We start from the raw sequence: 17,863 nt of genomic DNA on the forward strand, positions 1-17,863 counted from the left end.
TCTCCAGATTTACAGATTTAGCACCAGATTTTCTTTTTTTTTGCTGTGTAACTATCCATCTTACCATGCTTCTGAAAGAATACTGTCAAATAAAATTCATGGTGTCATAGACCACCTTAGTAACAAAGAAGGTATGATAATCAGATTCACAGAGGATTGCTTCTCACTGCTTAAATAAGTGCATTGGTAACTACTTTTTAAAATGTCATTATGATAAGGTTTTCTGTATACTCGTATCTGCACAAGTATACAGATTCTTCATATTCTTTTTCAATAGTAGTCTTAAAAGAAAGAGCTGTTTTGTTTCAGATATGTTTGGTTTTCAGGTATATTTAATTCTCCTAACATTTTGGTTTTTTTTTAATTCAGAGTGAAAACACACTTCACTGATATCTATGTAGAATAATGTAAGAGGAAATGTTACTCAAGACATGAAATTCAATATTGGATAGTATAAAATAAGGGTCCCTTTTCACTCTGTTTTCTCAAACTCTGCGTAAGCCTCAGCTGCGTTCACAAATGCTAATCAGAGCAGACACACAGGCCACAGAAGGTTACGTCTTGTTCACAGCACATTCAATGGTCAAACTCCTACGGATTTTGGAGGTGAAGCCATGAGTCCTCCATCCCCTTAGTATGCTTAAGCTAGCGTTTTTCTCCCACCAGAAGCACTCACCTGTTCCTGCAGGACTTTAAGCATCGCTTGTGTATGTGTTTGCTCTTCCTTGGCTTGCTCCAGTTCAGATTTTTTGTTATTTAATTCTTCCTGTATGCTCAGCAATTGCTGCACAAACAAAAGAAGTTTCTGGTTAGCACCATCTGGATCCAAAGGAGTTTTAAATCGTTGGTTTGATAAATCCTCGGTTTGATAAATCCTCATTTCAAACAATGTTTTGCAGTCTGCTCCTCCATTTAGTATTGTTGTGTAATCTGCTGTGTCTAAACGGACCAGAGGTAAATAATTTTCATCTGCATCTCCTTCTGCAGCAGCGCTCCTCAAGTAATGCATCTCTTAATGCGTGTTAAGCTATGTGTTACATTAAAGTAGAAACTCCTGGTACAGTATATCACCCACAGAGCGACTGTCACATTCATCTGAACCAAAATCTTATTTGTAGAAGTATATGCAGTGGTTTTAATAATACTAGGGTAAACACTCTGGTACATAAATAATTTAAAAGCACAGCCCTTTAATATAATTAGTCACTGGCCCACAGCCATTTTCATTCTATGCAAAGCAATATTCTGGAAAGCTTTCACGCTGAGTTGCCAAGAAGACAAAAGCCTTCCTATTTTTTTCCCTTGTGCTGTGATATTTTATTAGATTAGGAAGACTGACGCCCTACAATCAATGTATCAGCCAGGAAGACTGCTGATCTGAACTGTCAAAACAAAGAGCTATGGCCAAACTCTATTTTTATAAAGAAAATTCTGGGATATATGGACATCTTTAAAAGCCCACGTTCCCTCATCTTGGCTAGCTTTAGGTTCTGCCTAGATTTATTGTGACTGTCAAGCACAGGTCAGTAGATTTAATTAATTCTGAAATGATTTTATTTTTTTTTTATTGATGTGATGAATGTTAGACACTGCTGAAGCGCAAGAAGAGACAAACACAAGATGAGAAAGGAGTTTATGGCACTTTCCCTTACTGATCAAGAAAGGAAACCCTGATTTGCTGGGGCAACATATTGCTTGTAAGCACACTCCTTTTTAAGGACCATTTGAATGAGGAATTGCTTTACTAACTTGTGTTGCTGATCTAACCATGTATCTAAGCATCTAAGGTTTAGTCTATACTTGTGCTTAGGACTGGTAACTCTGACTCAGACTGGTGTTGCAGGTCTTCAGCTCTTGGTAAGTTACGGAGAGCAAGCCTAGAAATAATTTCTGGTCTTGTTCCACTGCACTGGAAATCCCAGGCATCAAAAGACCTGGCGCCAATATTGTTTTCAGAGCTGCTTGGAAACATATGACATTTCAGGGACTGACAGAGTTATTGGTAGTGTATTTCTGTTGTAAGTGAACATCAGTATGATGGATTAATTCAGTCACTGAAGTAAAAATACATGTGGGTATATGTCTGATTATATCTCACACACTCTACAGTCCAGTTGAGTTAGCTTTTTGATGGATCTCACCACCTGGACTGCTCCCTGGGAGCCTTCAAGAGACATTCAGGCATGTGTATTCACTCTACCATAGCACAAGAGCATTTAAAATCTCAAGATTTTACATGAAATAACAAGGTCTGTTCCACTGAGGCTCTTGCCCAGCCAGCTTTTGTGTGGGAAGCTCTACTTCTGGCATTTCCTGACCGGGGATGGATTGCCACCTCAGGCCTGTGTTCATCTTGCCTGTTGGGTACTACTTCCTACATTTTGAGAAGATATAAATTTGTGTATACTGTCATATGTCACACACTGATACCCATGCAGATCCTTAGCCAGACATTTCATAACCTTTTAGCCCAGAAGGAACCATTTGGTCACCTCATGTAACCTCCTGTTATTACAGACCATTAAGCTTCACCCAGAATAGCTCTAGCTGATGTCTGCAATTTAAAAAGAAGGAGCTCCAATCCTTAGAAGAGAAGCAGAGCATACAAGACACAAGAAAGAGAGTATAAGTCCTTTCAAGGGTCACTAGTTGAGACACTTGAGGTTTGGTAAGCAGATGTGTCACCTAATAGGGGCTGGTGACACATCCTCTCCTTCCCAGGTGCAACCTGTTTGATCTTACACACTGAACATGGCAAAGGTTGTTAAAAGAAAGGAATCTTTGCCCTCCATTGCAGAGTCTTCTTTGAGCAGTTAGATCTCACCAGTGTGGCCACCCTCTGATGATTCAATGGTAGAAGCCAAAATGAATTAAATGATCCTCACACAAAGGCAGGAATGCATACTGTGGGAAGGAAGTCCTTCTTTGTGTCTCCAGGTAATCAGCTGAAACCTTGAAGCATGGGATTTGATTATTACTATTGTCTCAGTGCAGTGCTACAAGTACTGGGGAGTTTGAGGAGGACCTCACAACAGATCTTGTTTGCTCCACAGCCTCTTAAGGAAGTGAATAGCCATGCATATCCAAGGAGAACATCAACCCTATCCAGACTGAACCTTCATTCTGGTTCAGAGATTTTACTCCAGCTTCCGGGAGAAACCCTACAGCCCATCCTTCCAAACAACATAAACTCACACTTGGAAGGTCCTAAATGAGTTTTCAATCCATCTCTGCTCCAGAAAGCCTTTTCACTACTGAATGATTGTTACAAATGGGAAATCAAGTTTCACTTATGGGTTGAACCCGTTACACTTCCTCCAGGACTGAAATCTCCTTCCCTGTCCTACCCACTTCTCCCCATGGTTCTTCCCTGGCCAAGTTCTATATACCACAGATCAGCTCACGAAACAGTTTTATTTTCACATCTCCCACTGCTATCTCCCACTGTGAGTCAGTCTAATTATATCCCTCTTCTTTTGATCTTGACTTTTTCTGTTTTGTGTTTGAGGCAATTTTTCCAAAACTGTCCAAGCATGGGAGGAAGTGGCATGGAAGTGGTCTACGCTCTCTGAGAGCATGAGAGAGAGAGAGTGATGCTCCCTGCTCTGCATCTTTGTACTTGGCTCTGGACCAGCCAGGAACAGGAATCCCAGGAAAACATCCAACACGCTCATTTTCCCCGGGGTAAGAGAGTATGCATTCTGGTTGCAGCATGAGCTGCAAAGCACTTGATATGAGATAAAACCTTTCAGCAGTCTTAATGGTTAAACTGCCAACTACTGCAGGCTTACTGTGTGTGCATGGGCTCGTATTTTCAAAGACAGCAAATGGGTCTTATTTTCACAGCAGTGGAAAACAGAATATCTATAACTAAAGTACCATATTCCCACTCACACATAAGGTTTTTCATTCACAGAACTGGGATCTTCCCATTCAACCCACAAAGATGTCAGAATTGTTTAAACCCTGTAGCCATCCCCTGGGGGTGTAACTTTCATTTTCCTTCCCTCATATTTCTCTCCAACAGCTGCAGAACCTGCTAATTTCACATGGGTCAGGTTCTGAGATTTCTTTTTCTTAAATGGTTGATGCCGCCACCAGGAAGTCGTAACATGGAGTTATACCTGCCAAACAGCATATTTTTTCCCTCTAGTCTTATTTTGGAAAATTAAGAAATAGCTTTGACTGAAAAAAAAAAAAAAATCAGCCTAAGACAGACGAACAGCCTGAAAATTTTCAGCACAAACATGTGATGTTTGGCAAAATTAGAAGCAAATGGGAAGAGGATCTTACACTGGCAGGAACGAGACAAGTTTCATAACAGGACCTGCTGTCATGCCTGCTTATTAACAGACAGTCTCTCCACAAAAATTGTAATGAATGATGCCAAGATGATGGTATTTAATTATTCAAAATAATTTTGTTTTTCACATAAATGTGCTTATTAAAAATTGATCCTATAGGTATTTATTCTGCCCTTCAGATTGCTTGCAACTATACACCACAATCAATTAAAATTTAAAAAGTGTTCTTCTTGGTTTTAATGTTTGTCCTGTCTGATACTGTTCCACCTATTTTGACATCTCATCCAGCACTTCTGCCAGAGCTTCCCCTCCTGCCCACTCCCCAACAGAGCATTTGCTACCCTGCCTCCCACCTGCTGTATCCTGCTGGCTCACAGCTGCTTCCAGCACAGCTATCAAAGTGCCCCTTCCTTCAATCTTGTCTCACCTCTCTGGCCATTTCCTTTAAGCCCTGATGTCCCCAAATTTGTGGCACAGCCATGGCATTCAGACAGCAGTTCCCCAGTTTCCTCAGGCAAAGGAATAACTTCTTGGTTACACAGCCAGGAAATACCTCGCTCATTCTGCTGTTGTCTTCCAGTCGTCCTCAGTGTGCAATTCTTTGGTTCTCTGAGGGTCCCCTGCAAGTTATGCAAGGGTCTTTTCCCTGAACCAAACTTCCAGTGCCAGGAAGCAGAAAAGCATCTCACGGTGCTCATCACAGCTCTGAGAATCCTGCACAGCCTAGAGCTCCACCAGCACCAGTCTGAAAGCTCAGCTGATCTACGTTCAACCAAAACCTTTTGTCACCATCTCTCCCAGGTTAACCCTAGAGATGAACCTGTGTAGTAGGTCCAGATCAGACTAGCAGATGCCACTGATACCCTCTTACTGGTATTTCCAAAGAGAAGATAGGAAAGGAGAAAGAAATAACCTACAGGTTGTCTCTCCAGAGATCAATCAATGCATTTTAGACAAAAAAAAATGCAAGACAAATTGCAGTGGCCGCTTGGGAGCTGCTCTCTATAGAAAAGGTAAATATCACTCTCCAGTGTTAAGCTTCCTTCATTTTTGAGGATCAAATCCTCCTTCTATATAAGTGAGTAGCTAATTTCTTTATATGGGGGGAAGGGTGTGTGTGTTTTATTTTGGTTTTTTTTCCCCACACTTCACTTCCAATGCTGAATCTCTGTCAGAGACAGTTCAGTACTGCCCATCTTGCGTAGATCTCAAAAGTGCAGACAGAAAATTACCATCTTAAACCAATCTTCGCAGCTTCTGAAACATTAAATATAGATGGCATTATTGAAGCCAGCTGAATTACTCAGACTGTGTACAATGCGGTGCCAGTATGGCCAAGAATGCTAACAACTGAACAACACACAGTGCCTCAAAATATATGAGAAGCCCTAAAGGGAAAGCAATAGCTTGCTGTTGTGTACCACTGTGCAGCCATGAAAAACCCCTTCTCTTTCCTCCTCTCCTCCCTGCCCACAGTTCTTCATTTCTCCCCAAAAGGCAGTGTTATGTGTGTATATTTAAATATAAATTATGGACATATCTAGAAGTGTGATCACACACTGAGCCTAGCAGGACAGAGAAGGGTCTCAGAAGGAAAGCATGGTTTCCAGCATGAAACCATCAACTTAGCATGCTAAGAAAAGGGAGGCAGATCAGAAGAGACCACAGGGCCTGAGGCTGTACTTAAGATACTGTAAGGCTGACAGAATAATGAAAAAGGAAAACCAGCATTTGCCACAAGTTTAGCAGTTATACCGCTGAATGGTCCTGCCCCTGCTATTTTGGTTATGGTTTTCTCTACAGCTGCTTGAAAAGAAATACAAAAAGGTTACTGAGACCTTAAAGAAAGGGAAGTGAAGAAGAACAGACAAAAGAACGCCTCTGAGGTGGAAGCGCTGACTTTGATCACAGGTTGTGCAGGCAGTTTCAGCAAACCCAGGCTGTTCAGCCACATGAAGGAGGCATGGACTCCCTCTCCCATTTCTGGAGTGCCTGCAGAATGTCCATAAAAGATCCGTGGCAAACTCCTCTGAAATGAGACTATCGGTCAAAGAGGGATGGTCTTACACAGCCTAACTGAGCCAGCTCAGCTGAATGGCCATCTCAGACACCTTGTGAACTCAGGCAAACTGAATTCTTCTATCCATATAGTATTTGAGGGCAGCATACTACTCTCCAGTTACTACCTATAGGAAATATAACCCTATACAGGAAAAATGGGAAGATTTGATTCACTAGGTGCCTAAAATGAAGGCAAAACTTAGGTGCCTCAAATAGGCAGGCCATATCCCAACCAAGGCTAACTTTTTCAGTTCCAATGAAACCAAGACTTCCACATTAAACAGTAACCCAGTAAGCAGTCCTCACTTGTGCAAAAGTGCAGCCCTTTCCCCTAAACTATACTAGAATTGGAGATCTAAAAATGTATGAAATCACAGGCATTGAAAGGATTGCAGAGTTCCCCTAAAAATTAAAACACTCACTCATGCTAGCAGTTTCTAAGGTTTTATTCTCTTTTTTTTTTTCACCCAAGAAAAACCTTGCTGTATTTTTTCTAACTGTATTTTATAGAAAGAAAAAGAACTTAGATTTTGCCAAATAGAAAAGCACAAAAAATCAGCAAGGAAAATAAGTGTTCCAAAATTCTTAGAAGCTGTTCACAAATACAGAGGGAAGTATGGCAGATATTTCTTTTCAGAATCCTCCTTAGGTAGAAGGGAAAGAAATAATGAATCAAAATGAAATCTCAGATACATAACCAATTGCAAAATAAAAATACAAATCTCTCTCCTAGTACTTCCATGGACTGTCTGGAAGAATGTTTTTCTCTAAGACAGACAAGATTTCATATCACAAATGGCCAGCACATGGCAGGCTTGAATAATGAGAAAGTGACTTCCCAGCTGAGCAAATATGCATTAGTAGCAAGACGCTGATGAGGCCAGACAAATCACCAAGGAAACAGGAGAATGCGAAAGACAAGTCAAAGAAGCTTTAGAAATAAGCCCTCAAGGAAGTTAGCCATGTTGCAGCAGTAAGGGCAACATACATGCCACCCTCATGTATGACAAGGCGTTATTAAAATAAAGAGTACGATTGTGGATTTTTTAAAGGGAGTAAAAAGAAATACAGTGTAACAATGCAATATTTCTGATCCCTCCCACCTCTCAGGGGCCACCTGTATCATAAGAACTATGGCATTCTTTGAATGGGGATGGCATTCTTTGAATGGATCATGGGGTATGCAATGACAAAAGAGTCCAAGCCCTGGCCGCCCTGCCCTGGGCTGGTGAAGAGCTGCACGTGGATCCACAGCCCAGCTTCTGCTTGTTGGGCATTTACCAGGAAAGTGAGTTTTCCTGGATCTCTGGCCAGAGGCAAAGACCATGCTGAACCTGTTAGGTCCACAGGTTAACACCTCAAAGGGAGTTGGGCACACACCTGACTGCATATGGTAGCACTACTGAAGAATTCTGTCCATCTGCTTCCTTAGAGAGGTGTTTGACATGTTCCTCTCCCCCTGCAATGAGAATGTCTGCAGAGATCCTACAGGTTTACAGCACTCAGAGCAAGAACAAGCAGGACTGAACTCAAGAAATATGTCAAATGAGAAAACAGACAGATGGACACACTGAAACTACCTAGTGGGAAGTTACAGAGAAGATGGAGTCAGGCTCTTCTCAGGTGAGGGCTGAGAGTGGATAGACACATATTCAACAAGGAACATTTGTATATTACATATAAGGAAAATATTCCACAGTGAGGGTGGCCAACCACTTGAACAAGGGCTCAGAGAAGCTATGGACTCTCCAACTTTGTTGGTACTGAGAACATAGCTGAACAAGGCCCTGAGCAAACTGAGACGACTCCAAAGCTGAACCTACTTTAGAATCACAGAACTAAAGAACGGTTTGGGTTGGAAGGGACCTTTAAAGGTCATCTAGTCCAATCCTCCTGCAAGGAGCAGGGACATCTTCAAGCTGACCTTGAATGTTTCCAGGGATGGTGTATCAACCACCTCTCTGGGCAACCTGTTCCAGTGTCTCACCACCCTCATTGTGAAAAATGTTTTCCTTATATTTAGTCTAAATCTACCCTCCTTTAGTTTAAAAACATTACCCCATGTCCTATTGCTACATGCCGTACTAAAACATCGGTTGCCACCTCTCTTATAAGCCCACTTTAAGCACTGAAAGGCTCCAATAAGGTCTCCCCAGAACCTTCTCTTCTCCAGGCTAAACACCCTCAGTTTTCTCAGCCTTTTCTCATAGGAGAGGTGCTCCAGCCCTCTGATCATTTTTGTGGCCCTCCTCTGGACCCATTCTGACAGGCCCACATTTTTCCTGTGCTGGACACAGTACTCCAGGTGGGGTCTCACCAGAGCAGAGGGGCAGAATTACCTCCCTTGACCTGCTGGCCACGCTTCTTTTGATACAGCCCAGGATACGAATGGCTTTCTGGGCTGTGAGTACACATTGATGGCTCATGTGCAGCTTTTCATCCACAGTACCCCCAAGTCTTTCTTGACAAGGCTGCACTCAATCCCTTCATTCTCCAGCCTGTATTGATACGTGGGATTGTCCCGACCCAGGTGCAACACCTTGCACTTGGCCTTGTTAAACTTCATGAGGTTTGCATGGGCCCACTTCTCGAGCTTGTCCAGGTCCCTCTGGATGGCATCCTGTCCCTCAGGTGTGTCAACCACACCACCCAGCAAATTGCACAAGGTCTTTGATTTTGGTGGTATTTTGTAGAGGGGAGAAGTCTGGCTGAAGCCCACTACACCTCATCAACAAAGCTCCCTCCTACCTTGGCTAAATGAGATGATTGGCATGTTACATAACCCTTAACTTTACTGGCAACAGGTGAGTGAGCAAGTGGGCTTACAGTTTGCTCTGATCCTAATTAAAGGAACAGAGCTGATCCCAGATGAGCGTTATGTTCCCTCTGCCTTCATATCTGTCTACAGGACAACCAGTCAGCACCTGGTATGATGCACAGTCAAAAGAAGACATGATCATCCATTCATAGCTACCTCCTCTTCTCCAATCTTTCACCTGTACCTGTCCATTGTGGATACCTCCTCACCAGGCAATGGCACTTGAACTGTATAATCCCATCCCTTTTTTCATGGGACTGCAAATGAATGCTCTTTCTCATGCTATATCAAACTACCACTTTAAAAATCAAATTAGATTTTTTAAATTTTGATTTCCTGTTCAGGAAGAAATATTTTATTCATTTTAAACGAGAATAAAAAGACTTGATGCATTCGAATTAGGAGAAGAATGACATTAGGGAAAAGAATCAATTTGTCCAGTGTTATTCCCATTGAAACACAGTCCCCAGTAGTGGAAGTAGAGTTCCTTGTAATGAAAGTGCATTTGGAAACTGTGTAATCGGAAAGCCAATGCTAGTATTTAGGATCTTTTAAAGAATTCATGTAAGATCATTGGACTGTAAAAATTATGATATCTGTCCTTCACTACCACTAGACTACATGAGCATGTCAATGAAGATACTAGTTGATTTCTTTTGTATTTTAAATAAAATGTGTGCACTCAATTATTTCTCTCCAAAGTGTTTATTCCTGCTGCCAATCTCAGTTTAGCTCTACCAGTGGTCGTAGGCAAAAATATGCTACCCTACATCATCTCACCACAAGAACAGCTATGAAGAATATGGTGCTTAAAGCATCTGCAGACCCTTATTTGCATTTTCCCTAATACTGTTGAAGTGGTGGTGGCAGAAGTGGGAAATTAAGCACTACTTTCAATAAGGAAAGGTTGCTAAACACAGAGGAGAACCCATTTGGCTTGTCTGAGATCTGGTAAATAACTAGCACTTAATTGCCAGCTGCTCTCTTTTTTTTTTTTTTAATATAATCAGAAACAGTATGTATGTTCTGGAAGTTTGAACATCGACAGTACTGTACAGAGCCCTGAAAAGCACAAGGGAACAAAGAGAATACTTATGGGAACATTCCTCTCTGTCCTGGAAGCAGATATATTTCTTAACCTGTGTCCAAATAACAACTATAGGGTGAGAGAAGAAGAGACAGGTCTGGAAGTTAACATCTGGACATTGAGTCCAGTCCCTTGCACTTATCTTGTAACCGTTCCCTATAAAATCATGGGTGTTGATCAATATTACCATTACTACACCAGTGCCACTTTTATAGGGAAACAGAAAAATCTAACTGGAATTCATACTGCAGGAGTAGTAATAAAAAACATTTCCAAATTAATTATTCTGGTCTGTTTATTCAGTAGGTAAAACACAAATACAAGGGGTAATGCTTTTTATCTCTTTTATTTATTCTTCTCTTTAATACTGCATTTGGAGAAAAAACAGTTTATCGTTGCGTGTAAGTACACCGAGTGGGTTATATGCTGAATAGATGTTTGGTGAGCAAAAGGTAGGTGGATAAAAAACAACTACAAATCTCCTCTGCATTTAGGCTATATTAATAAAAATAGCCATAACATGCTCCATCTGTTCAACAATGATGTTAATTTCAGTGCTAAACTGCTACTAGAACCTGTATATTTAAGGGTAAACGGTTGTTATAATGGTGACGGCCCTCACATGGCACCAGATTCAGCAATTTTCAGCCAATAGCGTATGTGTCTGTGACTTCTGACATTTCAGAAAGTTTATATCTGAGAGAAAGAAATGGCTGTGACAGTTAACAACATCTGTAAATGATCTGAGAGCTGCAGACCTAAATGCCAGCTGAGGCTTATTGGAACTTAATAAGTGGTAGATTGGTTAGAAGAGTGACGTGGAAAAAAAAGTCTCAAAATGCCCTATCCTACTAGCCGTTGAAACCTCCTGGACAGAAATGTGCTTTTCCTCCCTGCTCCCACTGAAAAAGAGTGAATCAGTCAGTTCTTCCATTACTTGTATGTGAAAAAACCCTACTTTTCATATAGGATAGGAGAGGAAAGACCTGAGCAGTGTCATTTTTGCTTGTAGAAAAACAATTCTGCTAGCTCAGTGAGAACATCTGAAAATAGACTAGCTCTGCTCCAGAAGCAGGGAATGGTAGAAAGCCAATTCATTTCAAAGGGAGCACAGTGAGGCCAACACTAGCTACCTGTGGCTTTTCTACTCAGAACAGTTACTACACATTGGAAGTGTATGATCTTGCTTAAAAAGCTGAGAGATGGCCCTTGTGTCATCTCACTTAGTCAAAAGGGTCCTAATCCAGCTCCCAGTGACTGTACTTTGGACACTGTGTGCACCCCACAGTACTCATCACCAGATATATACCCTGGCCATCCTCCTTCGAGTGAGCAGTGAGTGTAAGGAGGGACTGCGATGCCCTCCAGCAGCTCTTCTCTCCCTCCCAACCACAATGCTGAGGCATATCACAGAGCGAACTGTCCTTCCCTGGATGAACACTGAAAACCTGAAATGATCGCTAGCCATCTGGCACTTATCCGAGCCCTTTGAAAAAAATGTGTCTAAGTCTCAGATGCATGTGCTATTTATTTTCCAGGCTAAACGATTAGTAAACTGCAAAAGCTAGTCCTCAGTAGGTAGGAAATGTCAGGAGCAATGTGGCCTTTGCAGTAAGACCTCAAGTTGCATATTGAACGGCAAGGACAGGAAGGTACTGAATAGGTAATGATTAACTACTATGCACTCTCTGTCTGCGGCACTGAACGGGGAAGGGTCTCTGAGTTACACAAAACAAAACACACAGGTGGTAGTTCTGGCAATTCCTGACTTCTGAGTGCTCAGATTCACAATCTGCATTGCTATTCAAGTGAAATTGATATTGTTTGTGGAAAAAAAAAGAGAAGACAAGATAAAAGAAGACTTTCATCATGCTGCATCAGTGACAGCCATATGGGTCATCAACAGGGCCAGAATATGTTCAGTCTCCTGCTGAGACATCCAGAGCTAACAGAGTCAGTGGCATCTGCAGCAGTGCATCAGCCTTTATGTCAGCCCCATGCTACCACCCACGACTGTTCCTATTGTTCTTGCTTTCCACCCCGAGCACTAATTTCAGGAAAGGCACCCCCGCACATCCCCTGCTCATGGCTAGGCTTTAATGCACCACTGCCAACGAAGGGGAGCTTGTGCTGTCACTGTGTGTTAGGAGTATGAACCTGAGCTCAGCTAATGAATTGGTCCCTTTAGGGCACCGGGGCAATGAGGTGCCTGTTAAGTGTCCCAGATACACCCCAGCATGTGCAATAGCAGAGCTGTAGGCACCTGTGTACATTTCCTGAAGAAAATGTAGGTGGAATCATGATTTAAATGAGGATTTCTGGATGACATCCTTGCCTGCAGGAGCTTAAATTCAGCCCATCATGCTCAGGGAGTTGTGAGAGGAAAGAACATTATCATACATTTACATGATGCAGTGAAGCACCATATAGAATTACCAGTCTATTGACAAATGAACCAGTTCAGGAATCAGTACAGCTATGTAAGCGCGGGCCCATAACTTGGACAATTAAGCCTGACGAAAAGGTGGAACTAACTTGTTCAATTAGAGACCCATGCTAAAGGAGGTGTGCTCTTTTATACTTCGGACTAACTTGAGGAATAAAACACCGTACCAACGGCTGTGCTGTGGAAGTGGTTCATGAACAACCCCAGATGCCCAGTAAAAATATGTAATTTACCTTGATACATGCTCATGAGTGGCATCTCCTATGTGGCAAACTAACATCATTCAAAGGCTTGTAACGTTACCAATTTCAGGCAGATTTTATAAAAGATACGGAAACCACATCATTAATTCAATAGCAACTCACTGGCAAATTCTGAGTCCTTGTTTCAAAACATGAAGGTGGCAAGTGCATTTCCTCAAGAATTTTCTTTGGTGGACAGCAAACAAGAAAAGTGTACTTTTCACGCTTTGTTCTTGGAATGGCTGAAATATTTTGATGAGCATTTTCTTAAAATAATTTTGCTTGCTCCTCCACATGGAATATGCTAACCCAAATGGTTAACATTTGGAGAAATTATATACTCACTGAAAACTGAGTCTTAACATGGCAAGCATTAAGCAACACTACTAGGTGATACTTTCTGCATTTCCTATAGTCATGTATCTGATAAAACATTTCAGAGAGACAAGATTCAAAAAATTCTTAAAGCTGTGCTGTGAAGTATTGTAAAAATAGTTACAACTAAAAGATCCTTCCTTGTGATCACAGACTTTGTTAGAGAATACCAAGTACTGCTGGAAAAACAGAGCCATTCGAAAAGCGATCTGCTTGATATGTGTGTTCTCATATAGAAATAAATTGAAGGCAATACCACCTATGCAGCACTGACAAGTTAATTCAATTTCCATCTCAAAATCAGGTAAAGTGTATCTCATTTGTTACCATGGATACAAGACATTATTTCCATTTGTTTGAGATCTCACAGTGGGTATGAAATTAAACTGTGACACAGTTTTATGGAGGAAGTTGACTCAAAACCCCATAAGTTCAATGTCATTAGTCCAAAGGATTTTCTTTTTTTAGACACAATGAATAAGCAGATTGCTACTACAGCCCATAAAGTATACTTCATAAGCAAACATCTGTGTGATTTTGCTGATGCTACTCTGGATGAGTAGGAGTGATAGAAGAGAAAATAAACATTCATTTCATCATTCTTGCAAATGTGGGAAAGAACCCTGAAAAATGTCCAGATGGTAGAAGTACATTAAAAAAACATTCATGTTGTGTTATTTGCTATTGTTTGGCACCAAATATGTTTACAAAAAATTTATTGATTCTGAAAATGCATCCACTTTTTCTCAGATAAATCTGCTTTTCAGGCTGCTGCTCAAATCACTTGTTCTCCAGCTTTCAAAGTTAGAAGAAGAAGAGGTATATGACAAAGCGGGGGAGAATGAAGAGGAAAGAAGGAGGATGAATACATTTTTTTTTAATGCTGACATATATGCAGGGTTCAGGAATTCAATGGTATTCAGTTTACCTTGTCTGAAATTAATTTTAATATATACAAAAGGATAAAAGAGAATACAGATATTCTTGTTAAATTATTAGTACTGAAGTCCTGGCTATATGTTTAATATTTCATAGAGAGACTGATTTCCATAGATGCTGAGCACCTGGTATACTGATGGATTTCAGCTAAGGTTGTCATCTCTCAACATTTACAAAACCAAGCTGAGATAAAAAAAAGTCTATCTAAATCAAAGGTTTATTTCTAAATATTCATGCATGAACTGCAGGAAAAGCACAAAGGTTGTGGGATGTCATTACTATGGCTAATCATTGAAATCCAAAGTCATCATCCTGCTACTTAATTGACTGATAGTTTCCCACCAAATATTCTGAACTCCACCTTCTGTGCTTCTGTGTTGCTGCCCTCCTCAGCATATTGTCAGACCAGATTATCTGCAATGTCTTCTCCAGCTCCTTGGGCCATCTCTAATTATATCCCATTGGGAGTTAGTAGGTCTGACCCAGAGATGGCAAACTAGAAAAATTTAGAACCTCACAGCAACATTGTCATGAACACAGAAACTCTCGGAGGAACAGGAACTACGGCATCCATTGCTAACTGAACAGAGAGGTAATTCGCCCTCTGTTATTGAATTGCATTATAAACATTTGCTTGAAATTACAATAGAAATCTATTTATATTCTACAGACTTGATTATCCTTCATCAAGACCCCAGGTAGGAAATTATAATAATGCAAAATGAGCATTAAGGCTGTAGCACTTTGATTTAGTACTATTTTGTGCCTACTTTTCACTAATTTTAATGGAGAATTAGCACTAGGCTGAAATTTAGCACAATATTTATATATGCAGTTAAAATTAATGAAGCCAGTGATATTTAACTATCCATTTATACAAGGATAAGATTATGAATAGACCTCAAGCATATCTAAAGTATACTGAAACCTCAAATATTTCTGATTAATGACTTTATCCCTAAGTTCAGGAAAGATTTTATTCCTGAATTATCAATGACTTATTTTCTATTTTTCAAACATTTTGTTCAGAATTATTCCACTATACCATAAACCACCCTAATTTCATAAAACTCTACAGGCTTAAAGGAGCTTATGTTCATAAAAGCACACTTATAGGCTTGTCTTGTGCTCTGTTATTTGGTGTTAGGTGGGATTTGCAGACTTGGATTCGACAGGTATTGTGATAGCCATGTAAATCCTCACACAACCAGGCAGCTCATATGTAAAGGGACATTTCCTGGCTTTTGTAATAAAAAAAAACCAGCTTAGTACAATCTGGAAGTGGGTACAACTTGTCCCCTTCTGGAATCTAATAACCGGGAGTGACAGAGGAGCACACGCGTCGCTTCATGGCACAGATAAATGAGGCAAAATTAACGTCTGCAGTGACATCTTGAGAAGCGCCATTCTAGATGGGAGCCCAATCCAGTGTTGTTGTGAGCCACTGCCCTTGCACTCTGTCATGTAGCAGCTAAATACAAGTGCCTGGGCAGGAAAGAAGGTATACACATGCATGTTGAAAAAGGGGTGCTTATGCCTTAGTGGACACGCCAGATGAAGCAGCAGGAACAGTCTGGATGTGCTTGCCAAGACTTCCCCAGTACAACGTCAGGAGCACACTGACAAACTAGGGAGAATGGATAAGATAAACTGATCTCTTCCTGCAGGGACACATTGCAGTTTCTGTCTGACTGATGTCAGTGAAAAAGCTGTGTTGCTGCACTAGACTACTTAAAAATTGCCTGAATGAAAAGGTTACATCCATGAGTGAGCATAAATGATAAGAGCTCAGGAGACAGCATTGATGTTGCTATCCACTTGCAAGGTAGCAAGAGAGTAGTCTGGACAAGCTGGAGATGTCTCAGTCGCCAAGAGTCAACAGAAAAAAAAGACAAAGCTGAGAAGCAGAGATGCAACTAAAGATGCAGATGAATGCAAACGAAGGCACCACAGAGTACTGGCTATGCTACTCTGGACAAACTTTCTTTAACTTTTATGCAGTATTAGGGCAAATTGGATTAAATGAGGAAAGTAATAGGGGATGTAGCAAAGTAATTTGTTCCTAAATAAACACGCATAAGGAGTTTTCTTGAATGGTCAAGGGGTTTACAGTTTATCAATTCCTAAAACGAATATGCCTAAATATGTCTCAAATTCCTCCTCCCCCTCTCCTATCTAAAATCTGTAAGACTTTGACTCTGAAAAGAAATCAAGACCTTCATAGCTAATAGTCTTGAGTAGCAAGCACAGCCCCATGGTACCTCTTTCCTAAAAAAGATGACCTGGGCTTTTCCTCCTTAGCAATACCTGCTGCATGCCTTGCATTGTTTGCTGTAAGAACTGCAGTTGCTGGTCCTTCGTAAGGCTTTCTTCTGTTCGATAGAGTTGTCCTTTCTCCTGTTTCAGAAGCTCCACTTCATTCCTATAAGCATCCAGCTGCCATCGAAGACTATCGTTCTCTTCCTTTAGCGCATAAGCTTGGGCGGCTAGAGCTAAGAGAAAATGAAAATGTGAAGAAATCAGTAATATGGATTGTTTCCTTACAAATAATGCAGAGGACATTGTCAGGGGAGATGACAATACAGCTGAAAGCCAGTGAGACATTTCAGAGCTGAGACAAGACCCAGCAGAGCTGAAAATGATTAGGTTCTGGCAAAGACTGTTGCTGGGAAGTTATTTCCTGGGATGGAAGGAGCCATAAAGCAACCCTGGACAATTCAAACGCTGCTTGCAATCTGGCTGCTAAATTTAGGCTTGTATTTTAGGAAGAAACTGGCATACAGTCCAAGGGCAAAGCACCCACCAACTTTACAACATTTTCCCAGTGATGTTATAGGAACTGATACAACCGTTTAATAATTATACTAGTGTAGCGGCCAGATCTTCCAATTAGATCTGTGCTAAGGAATTTTGACTATGTGAAGTTAGGGGATTTAATCCCGTGAGAGAGGAAATACAGAAATTCCTCTCCAGTCTCACTGTGAACTACTTTGTAGCAATGGTTATGAGGAACCATTTAGACAGAAAAACGGTGTGATAGACTAAAATTATATAAAATGCAAATGCTCAAAAAAAGTGTTGGCACTACAAGAACATTACTACATTAAAGGCATTGAAAGACACTTAAGTAATTTCCTTAGGAAGCTCCATTTGGCCCCCTTTCAATTTAAAATGGCATTTTTATTATCATAACTGATAGCAGGTGTTTGTGAAGAAATCGATTAGTATGCAGGGATGGAAATTACATTTGCCAAATGACTTGCACAGTCTGCAATATAAGCTAAAATTTGTGTAGCAAAAGGCAGGAGGCTATAAAGCATGTACTATGAGCATTACTTAAATAAATTATCCAAACATAAATACATATAGGGAAGTGTGGCATTCACTACTTCAGGGATGTGGTTATCATCCTATAGAAGAACCCTCTCCTGGTAGTATTTATACTTGGCAGTAGCAGTGGTCATTTGGCAGAACGAGCTCCCATACTACAGTATTTTCCTTCTTGGAACCTGGTAACACAACAACATTACAGAGCAGCTGTAATTAAAAAACAACAATCTACCATAGCCAATTCTATCAACATTTGGTAAC

General features: G+C 40.8%; 1 protein-coding gene across 3 annotated transcripts in view; it reads right to left on the minus strand.

Annotated features, from left to right (window-relative positions):
• The window catches only part of ENOX1 (ecto-NOX disulfide-thiol exchanger 1), a 371,002-nt gene that overhangs the window by 28,106 nt on the left and 325,033 nt on the right, over positions 1-17,863 (minus strand). For all 3 annotated transcript variants that reach the window (XM_086741768.1, XM_086741750.1, XM_086741760.1), the window contains exons 12-13: positions 16,580-16,764; positions 677-784 (exon numbers count right to left, since the gene is read on the minus strand). In XM_086741768.1, coding sequence (XP_086597894.1) covers positions 677-784; positions 16,580-16,764 — 293 coding nt within the window. The remainder of the gene's footprint in view (positions 1-676; positions 785-16,579; positions 16,765-17,863) is intronic.

The sequence above is a fragment of the Chlamydotis macqueenii genome, chromosome 1, assembly GCF_036417535.1.
Source record: "Chlamydotis macqueenii isolate bChlMac1 chromosome 1, bChlMac1.mat, whole genome shotgun sequence".
NCBI classification, from domain to species: Eukaryota; Metazoa; Chordata; class Aves; order Otidiformes; family Otididae; genus Chlamydotis; species Chlamydotis macqueenii.